Source organism: Lolium rigidum, chromosome 1 (assembly GCF_022539505.1).
Source record: "Lolium rigidum isolate FL_2022 chromosome 1, APGP_CSIRO_Lrig_0.1, whole genome shotgun sequence".
Taxonomy (NCBI): Eukaryota; Viridiplantae; Streptophyta; class Magnoliopsida; order Poales; family Poaceae; genus Lolium; species Lolium rigidum.
Window position 1 is genome coordinate 54,286,544 of NC_061508.1, and position 10,514 is coordinate 54,297,057.

The following is a 10,514-nucleotide window of genomic DNA, read 5'->3' on the forward strand; positions in this document are numbered from 1 at the left end:
CCAATATTGTTATATTTTGAGCCAACCGGAAATAGCCAATACATTAGCATAATACACCTTCTCAATATATTTTAATTTTCATTTTGTGTGTCTCCATAAATTTATTGAGACTACTATAGTTATAATGAATGTAAAAATTGACGGGCGCGGCAACGCGCGCTATCATGGTCTAGTTTACAATAGAACAGCCCGCTTCCGTGATTACAATGGTTTACAGTAGTACAGTACAATAAAAAAAATAGCACGGGCCGGCCGGCGACATCAAGAGGTGAATTAGACGTCGGGGATAGGCACGCGCAGGACGGGACGCAGCGAGAGGCCGGCCTTCCTCCTGGAGGTAATGCCGAACGCCTCGGTCATGTCGAACTCCGCCGGATCAGCCACCCCCGGCGCCTCCCAGTCGAAGTGCAGGAGGAGGCTTGCGAGCGCGAGCTCGACGTTGGCGAGCCCGAAGCCCATGCCGGGGCACATCCTCCTGCCGGCGCCGAAGGGCAGCAGCTCGAAGTCCACCCCTCTGAAATCCACCCCGTCCGCCGCCGCGCCGGCCTCGAAGCGCTCCGGCCGGAACGCGTCGGGGTCCTCGGGCCAGTACCGCTCGTCGCGGCCCAGCGCCCAGACGTTGACGAGCACCTGCGTGCCCCGCGGCACGTCGTAGCCCAGCACCTTGCACGCCGGCGCCTCCTGGCACTCCCGCGGGAGGAGCAGAGGCAGGGGCGTGTGCAGCCGGAACGTCTCCCGGATCACCAGGTGCAGGTACGGGACGAGGGTGGCCAGCTGGTCCTCATCCACGGCGCCGTTGGCCTCGAAGGCTTGTCGGACCTCCGCCGTCGCCCGGCGCATCACCTTCGGGTTCCTCACCAGCTCCGCTATGATCCACTCCAGCGTCGTCGCCGACGTCTCGCTGCCCGCGCCGAAGATGTCCTGCGCGCGACGGAGAAAGTTAGCTAGCTATAGTGATGACTGATGACAGTACACGTACACGTACGGAGATAAATGACGGTCAGCTTAGTTTGATTAGTTGGTTGCTTACGAAGATGACGGCTTTGATGTCGCCCATGTCGAGCGGGAACTGTAGGCCGGCACCGTCCTTCTGGATCCTGAGGAGGATGTCGATGAGGTCCTCATCGTCCCCGGCGACGGCCACCCTCTCCTGGTGCTCCGCGATGATGCGGTCGAGGATCCCGAACACGATGTCGCGGCACTCCTCGGCGCGGCGGACGGCGCCACTGGCCCACACCGCGAGCCGCGAGGACGGCCACAGGTCGGCCGGGTTGAACCCGGCCACGAGCCCGATGGATCGGTCAAGCTCACGGAGGAACAAGTCGCGGTCCTTGCACCGGTCGCCCATAACCGCCCGCACCGTGCTGTCCGCCACCAGCGCAGACAGCCTTGGGCGCATGTCGATCACCTCCCCGGCGGCCGCAGCGGCGCCGACGGCGCGGAGCATGGCGCGGACCTCCTCCTCCCGGATGGCGCGGAAGGAGAGCACGCGGCGCGCGGTAAGGAGCTCGGTCACGGCGATCTTGCGCATCTGGCGCCAGTGGTCGCCGTAGGGCGCGAAGATGATATCCCGGCCGCCGTTGGTCATGACGCGCACGGTGGAGCTGAGCGGGCGCGTGGCGAAGGACGTGTCATGGGTCTTCATCACCTCGCGGGCCGCCTCCCGGGACGACACTACCAGCGTGGGCACCTCGCCGAGCCGGAGCAGCATGACCGGCCACCCGTGCCGCTGCGCGAGGTCGCGCATGGCGCGGTGCGGGAGCTGCCCGGCGAGGTGGTGCATGCTCCCGAACACAGGCAGCGTCCACGGCCCAGGCGGCAGCCGCAGGTCATGGTTCTTGCCGTCCGCCGTCGCCGGGCTGCGGATGCGCCTGGCGAGCAGGAGGAGCAGCGACGCCAGGGCCAGGCCGAGGTACACGACGACGTAGTCCTCCATTTTGGGTTTGTTAGTACGATGAATGGATCGATGTGCTTCCGGACGTGAATGTGATGCCCATATATATATGCGGGATATTGCCGTCGTTTTGCACTTAGCACCGGAGAAACTGCTAGCTGAAAAGATGCCGCCATGGAAAGACAGCAGACTTTTCATCCTAAGTACTCGCTCCATCCAAAAAATATAATATCGGATTAAAAATCATTTTTTGTGAAATTTGATCAATTATATAACAACATATAATCATTTTGTAATATAAAATCAGCTTTATTAAAATAATGTGAAATATATTTTTATGTTATATATGTTTTATATGGCTAAACTTTATAAAGTTTGACTTTGGCTTAAAATTATACGCAACATATTATATTTTGGGACAGAAGAAAAGTACTGAAATTCCTCCTATTCATATTAATTGTCGCAAATATAGACATATCTAGAACTAAAATATGTCTAGATACGTCTATATTAGCGATAATTGATATATCGAAGGGAGTATGTTCATTGAGTATTCTAATACCTACTTGTGGACGTGGACTGATTAGGAAGGGACATGTTCTTCCTAAGGCGATCAGGAAATCTTAGTATGTAAGTTGTGCAAGTTGCATATTTTTAGACCAACTAAATTAGATAAAACAATGTGAACGCAATATCCCATGCCAGGAGGACTGCGTCTTTTGTCATCGGGAGGAGCGTGTGGAGCACGTTTTCTTGCATTGTCAATATGCTCGTGAGGTTTGGCAGGCCCTGAAGGAAGTTTATCCAGTCCGGTTGAAACGCAAATGTTTTGTCTCCTCAAAGGAGTGGATTTTTGATTTTCTCTGTCGTTCAAAGGAGATTGATCAAGTGCTACTAGCTGTTACCTGTTGGCATCTTTGGGATGCGAGGAATGGGGTGCGTAATGGAGACCATATGAAGCAGCCTAACAGTCTAGCTGAGCAGATTAAGGCCTATGTTGAGATGATTGAGCAGCACCTACTGGAACCTGCTTCTACCCAAAGGCGTGTGACTAATCCGACAGTCCCAAGATGGTCGCCGCCGCCGGAAGGTTCAGTGTTTGTTAATGTGGATGCAGCTTTGTTTTCATCATCTTCACGGATGGGGGTGGGCGTCGTGATCAGGAACCACATCGGTATATGTCTGGTTGCTTGCAGCCAAGTCCTTGATGAGGTTACGACGCCGGAGTTAGCTGAAGCACTGGCCATGAGGCGTGCAGTTGCCCTTGCCCATGAAGAAGGTTTTGACAGTATCATCGTGGCCTCGGACTGCTTGTCGGTTATTCAACGGATCCAATCGTCTCGTTGGGATCGCACTGGTATCGGTGTGGTGATCAAAGACATTAAGGTGGTAGCCGCAAGTTTCACATCAGTGAAGTTTACTCATGTGGGTCGCTTGCTAAATGAATCAGCACATCGTCTAGCTCGCAGAGCTGAACACTATGGTTTTTCTATCTTTCGTGATGGAGGTCCGGATTGCATCCGTGATACTCTTTGTAATGATTTGATTTAATCAATAAAGTGCTGCATTCTCAAAAAAAACAATGTGAAAACCTTACATGTAGAAGTGCTGAAGTGCAGGTAGCGGCAAGAAATGTGTTTCATGCGCCCACCTACCATGCACTATTTCATTATGTTTGAATGCATTATCCACATCCAACACACATTTGTAAATCGCGACGAAGCTTGATAATCGTGATGAACTCGTGCAGCGCAGATCACAAATCATCAATCCGATGGCACAAACATGCAGGTGACCTAGTGCACATGCTAGAATCACCGTGTTCCGATAGCGGATGTCGTTTTCACAATAGGTACCGTAGAAGGCACAAAACACAATAGGCACATTTTCAGCCTTTTCGCCGAGGTTGACCAAGACCGCCCCTTTTCACAGCTTTATTGGTTTTAGTATCTTGTTTTGGCGGTGGTTGTCTGCCGTGCTTCATGTCAGATATCTTTTGTATGCCTTTAGGAGCATGTTGATGTTTTCCCTTCCCCTCGGCCATGTCGAATCTAGTTTACACGAGACTTGTCACAACTTGTCTCTCGGTACAACGAGAAAACAATATTCCCTCATTCCCACGAAAGATGTCGAAAGTTTATCAAAATTTGGATGTATCTAGACACTAAGTAGTAATAGGTACATCCAAATTTTGAAAAACTTCGAAATGTTTCGTGGGACGGAGGGAGTATATATGCACCTGCGATCTTAGTTGGCATTTCCTTTGACCGCCGACTTTGTTAGAGCAACACTCATAAAAATGAGCGAGCAATCGACCTTTGGTAAGAACACCAGAAATGTTGATTGGTATGACCTACTACGTCGAGGACATGATTAACGTCCACCTAACATCCAAGAACACGTGACCAAATTAAACAGAGATGCTTTCCCAGGCCTTGTCATCTAGCACCAAGATATATATCTATATACATATGTAATGCCTGACTGACATATGCCAATATGCGAATGCATTTCATATTGTTCTACTCTTATGCGAAAGACAAAACACATGTTTCATGATGTGATGATCAAACTGCTTGAGTAGGTGAACCTATATATACATCGATCTCGTTCCTTGGCGTCTTGCATGATTCGGAGATCAGAAGAGCGATACTGGGATCAGATAACAAATTAACATTTCTTGTGGCAGTACTCACAACTTTGCAATCACGGAAGTGCGTGCATTGTATTCACTGCCATGCTGTCAATTTCTTGTTGCATGTATGGCAATTGGCAACAACATGCACACTACACATCTTAATTGAACTTCCGGCACTCCCACACACGTAAGGTGCGCAATACGTGCATGTGCCTGCTTTGTCTTGTGGGAGTGGCTGGGTCTCAGTCAACTGAGAAATCGGTACGTCTCAGTCGACGTGACGAACGCTAGGCTACCGTACTCGTACAACACATCTCTTTTGGCACTAGTTTCTCAGTGGGCTGTTCTGATTTTTCTGTGTGGGCCTTTCCACGTGTATGTACGTGTTTGTATTGCATGCTCGCGGTCAGTACAATGCATGTAGAACTAATCATCCCAAGCTAATTTTGATCAATAGAATAACTTGGAGGATCTTGTAGGTACTTATCTCTCTTTGAGAAAGAGAAAGCTTAAGAAATATAATATGCAATTCCTATATCGAAGATCCAAAATTAATTCGGTTCAAACTGTTGTGTTCATTAAGCCAAGGCGTACAAAACAATATCACACTTGCATAGGTAAAAAATACAAGAAAAGCCAAAGTATTATTCATGCAAATATACTCAAAATATATTCATGTAATATAATTTGTAACTCAATTTGTCAAATATGCATAAAACTCACCGGTTGCACTTTTCTATCTGCACTTTTCTCAATGAGATAGTTGCACATTTCTAAAGAAAAATGTAACTATTGTATGATAAATAGTGCAATGTATAAATAATTAATAAATACATGGAGGACTTTATTTAATAGTTGCACATTTCTAATGAAAATGCAAGTATGGTGCAGTGAAATGGACAACCTATAAATAATGAGTTGCACATTTTTTGAGAAAAGTGCAACTCGTACGAAAGCCGGTTTAAGCTGCACATTTCTCCAGAAAAGTGCAACTCGTATCGAAAATCGGTTTGAGTTGCACAATTCTCGAGAAAAGCGCAACTCGTACCGAAAACCGGTTTGACTTGCAAATTTCTCAAGAAAAGTGTAACTCCTAGGTTTGAGTTGCACATTTCTCGAGAAAAGTGCAACTCGTACCGAAAAGCAATTTAGTTGCACATTTCTCGAGAAAAGAGCAACTCATGTGAAAAATCATTTGAGTTGCACATTTCTCGAGAAAAGTGTAACTCGTACTGAAAACCGGTTTGAGTTGCACATTTCTCTAGGGAAACCATTTGAGTTGCACATTTCTTGAGAAAAGTGCAACTTGTACCGAACACCGGCTTGAGTTGCTTATTTCTTGAGAAAGGTGCGAGTCGCACCGAAAACTTGGTTGAGTTGCACATGTCTTGACAAAAGTGCAACCCATACCAAAAACCGGTTTGAGTTGCACATTTCCCGAGAAAAGTGTAACTCATAACAAAAACCGGTTGCACGGGTTTTTTTTAGAGAAAGTGCAACTTGTTTTGAAACCGATTGTAAATGTTGCACATTATTTTTTAGAAAAATGCAACTAGTAACCTAAAACCGGTTAGCACATTTTTTAGATATCTGCAACTCAGTGGAAAAAGGATTGCTACTTACATTTTTTGTGAGAAAAAGTGTATCTTTTGTAAAACATAGATTATAGTTACACATATTAAGAAGCAGATACATTTAGAAACTGCCAAATTCTCTAACGTGTTTATACATTTTTGAAAAGATACAACTACATTTTTAGTGAATGTGCAGGAAAAATATACACACATCGTTAAGCATATTAAGAAAATAAAGAAAAAGGGAAGAGAAATAACACACATAATGACAAGAATAGAGAAACGAATCAAAATAGAAAAACTTACAATGACACATGACAAAGGACATTACTATGGCTATTCACAACCAAGTTTGTTACCTTTAAACAAAGCCAAGTTTGTTTAAATTGCTGAGAAAAATAAATATTTCCATACAGATGCAAGCAAGCAAACAACCAATCTTATAGCCCAGTGGTAAGTAGTGCGATCCAAACCAGGGGTTTAGAACTCTCGACTCATAGCTTCAGAGATTACTTTTTCGTACCCGCGCGCCAACACAGAAAAGGAAACAAAATACAGAGTATGCACGAAGCATGACGCGAGAACGGATGGCTATCTACATCGACTGAGACATTAGCAAATCTCAGTCGCCTGAGGATTAGCAAATCCGTTGTCTTGTTGCGGTAGAGAATACAAGAAGAATCTGCCAGCGGGGTGATCCTTGCTGAAACAAGAATATCTTGTATGAATACAAATATAGGCTGACCGTGTATGGAGATGATGTGACCTTTGTTGGCCAGCATCTGCCCTACTGAGTTTGATCTCATGCCGGCCGTTTTCCCCATCCTCGAAACCAGTTGAAACGAGACAGCTGGATGCGAGCTATGAAAACTATATACAAACCATATATTTGTATTTGTAGAAGATATTCTTGTTTGGCCACTTATGTTCCATATATTAAAGCTCTTATCAATAATGAGACTGTTCCATTGATCGTGAATGTTTAAAGTGACACACACCTTGCTCCTCCATCTCGTGATGGATTGTATCGAGGTCACCACCACCCCCATCTACGAAGAATGTTTGTTCAAGGGAGGTGGATGCAGTGAGGTGGATGCAGGTGCTTCTAACTCATCGAATAAGAAGAAATACAATGCACTTATGAAAGCACTCAAGCACTACAGGAAACGGACAAGGTGCCGACGGCCATCCTCTGTGCCGACGGCTAAATGTCGGGGCCTCGTCACACGGCCCATTCCGGCCAGGTCAGCAGGCAAGCCGTCGGCACAGGAAAGCAGTCGTCGTGCAGGAACCCCCTGTACCGACTACAACCATCGGCACAATTTTGGCAGTTGACATAGCCTCTCCGCCGTGACGGCGAGGTCAACACAAATCTGACGTTGTTACCTCGCCGTGCCGTCGGAGCTATTTTCCTTTTTACCAGATTAATTTTAGAAAAATCATAACTAAATAATTATAATTCATAAAAATACAAATAATATACCAAAATATGCATAACATTAAGATCTATCTTGGAAAAATATCAAACTTGGAATATTGCAAATATCTCAAAAAAACCTTCTGATAAATGAGCAACCATGTTCGATGTTTCATGGCTTTTAGGCCGAACGACCAATGTTATGACTAGAACCGTGGCATAATTTGCGATAATGTGAACATATTGTGCAGACATTCGCATATTAGGATAGCGAACAATGTTGCAGGAGGAACTTTCCTTTTCGTTGCACCAAAAAGCTATTTTTCATTTTTCGAGTCGCACAAACGGGGTGTTTTGTGAAGCAACCATCAAATGAAAGTTTCACAATGGTACCTCCTCATTAAAAAAAAACTAGACCACCTTACATGCAAAATTTCCCAACCAAGGTATCTTAAACATTTCCGTCCACCCTGCGTGAAAAATATAAATTCATGCCATATCGGTAGGAAGTCGGTCAGATTTGGACTACATGTATATGATCTAATGCTCATGATTTTTTGAAAAAATCATTTTTAGTTCACAATATGCTATTTCATTAGAGATCCACTACAAATTTAGCGAGGCTCAGCCCCAAGCTAAGAATCTTCATGCCTGCCGTTTTGACCATAGTTTGAAACGGGCATAATAAATTCAAAAACGATTAAAACAGTGAAAAACCTTCACGTGGTGTCATATTATGTGATATAGTTGCAAGGGAAAATATCAAAATTATAATATTGCAAATATCTCAAATAAACCTTCTCAGAAATGAGCTATCATGTTCGAGATTTTATGGCTTTGAAAGACAGAGACATAAGGAACAAACATCACACGTCGAGGCTTCACCACATAAGGCACTAGAGTACAAATATTTATATTTTGCAAATGGTCATATGTTACAGTTGCTAATTTTGGTGTTAGTATGGTTCAGCTTGTTTGCATCTGTCGTTATGTCAATACTTCATTTTACAGTATCTAACCCTATGTTTAACTTGTCTGCAGCGAGTAGCAACCCATCCAACTTTGCCAAGCACCAAGCAGACCAGAATGTGGATCCCATATGAGCTCACCGCGGTATTGTGACGCTTGGCCTCGCCTACAACCTATCTGGTGAGCTACTAGTTTATCCTTGTTGTACACAGATTCGAAATTTTGGATTTATCTAGATCTTCTACGTTGTAATAACAGATTCAAAGCTTGTACACATATTCAAAATTCTGAATTTGTCTGGATCTTCTACGTTGTAATATCAGTAAGGTTCTACTGCAAATTGGAGCACCCATGTGGTGTTACTACTTGCAAGGCAGCATAACTAGTTCTCTCCTAAAAGATGCTTCGGTTTTGTAGGCATAGGTTTCCTGTATGTGTGTTGTCTCCGCATGAAACAACTTATATATACTTCTATGTGCTGTGTTTTCTTGATAAAAAACAGGCTCCAGAAGGATGATGTTGTCTGCCATGTTGCTTAAGACAACCCTTCTCGATCACATCTCATAGGTGACTCATGGTTTGGCTCGCAGCCTTCAAGTTTGCCATGTTCTTGATCACGTATTAGTTTGGTTAACTTGGTTAGTATCCATAGCAGGGAAATTGACATGTAGCCAGATATGATGGTATCTTATGACATGTGTGTATGCCCGCAGGTGATGTTTGACACCTATCTCGCTGCTCGCACTCGAAGCGGCGATTGTGTGGTAATGGCTTCTTCATGCTCGACACCTTGAAGGTAACATGCCAGATCTCCCAATCCTCCACACTTCCCCACTCTTGTTGTGATGTCCATTGTATGATGTGATTGATGAATCATGATTGTGTGGTTGTGGACAAAATTTTAGTTAGCATATTGTAGGTGTTGTAGTGTGTTGTCATATTCAAGCTGGTGCTACATTGGCGATATGTCATGTTGTTATATAATGGTTACCGTGATCCACTGGGACACTCGAATACAAATACTAGTACATATATATGCAATGCTATCTGATATGTCCATTGTCCTGGATGGATGCATGCTCTACCTGATTATCATGTGTGAAAGAAGTAAGCACGTGGTCATATGCTTTGTATCTAACTCAAGCACCAAACTGTAGCTGGTATAGAACACTTAAGTAATAGTCGTAATAGTGTCGTAGATGTTTCATTTGCCACATTTGTAATAGTATTCATAAGACTTGTGTGTCTAGTTGAAATGTATTATTGAATTCACTTAAATTGTTTATTTTTTTCATCTGCGATCTCAATGCCCCCCGCCCCTTCCAAAAAAAGCATCATGGCAATATTTTGAACGTTATTATGTTCTCTGATATATAGGAGCCTGCCAAAGCTGAGAAGCAAGAGATCAGTGGCGGCTGCTGCTACATGAGCCTGCCAAAGCTGGGAAGGAAGAGACCTGTGTCAGCTGCTGCCTGTGTGAAAGGACGAGATGTCGCCTAGAGGGGGGGTGAATAGGCGTATTAAAAACTCTTACGGATTTGGCTTGTAAGAATGCGGAATTAAACTAACGTTTATTTTACAAGAGAAAATCCTAAATATGCTAGACTCACCTAAGTGCAGCAACAACAACTAGAGCTAAGCAAGATAGGCACAAGATATATGTAGCACAAGTGATAGCAAGATATATGTACTTCAAGCACGATGGCTATCACAAGGAAGGTAAGCTCGGGTATAAAAATAACCGAGGCACGCGGAGACGAGGATGTATTCCCGTGTTCCCTTCCTTTGCAAGAAGGTACGTCACGTTTGGAGGAGTGGAGGTCTCACGAAGGATTCCCCAACGCCACGAAGGCTCACCCTATTCTCCGAGCCAAACCCACGAAGGATAATGACCCTTTCCTTATGGTTAGCTTTTCCTCCACTCCGGAGATGGCAAGCTCCAAAATCACTTCACAAGCTCCACGAAGGAGAAGCCCGGGCCTCTTCACAATCTTCCTTGAAGAGATCACCGGAGCACCAACC

At 44.9% G+C, this 10,514-nt stretch overlaps 1 protein-coding gene across 1 annotated transcript; it reads right to left on the reverse strand.

The window, feature by feature from the left end:
• Positions 1-273: 273 nt before the first annotated feature.
• On the reverse strand, positions 274-1,936 carry LOC124685360 (zealexin A1 synthase-like). Its single transcript, XM_047219709.1, has 2 exons — positions 1,031-1,936; positions 274-921 (listed from the first exon to the last, which is right to left on the reverse strand). The coding sequence occupies exons 1-2, from the start codon at positions 1,934-1,936 to the stop codon at positions 274-276; spliced, it is 1,554 nt and encodes a 517-aa protein (XP_047075665.1).
• Positions 1,937-10,514: the final 8,578 nt, after the last annotated feature.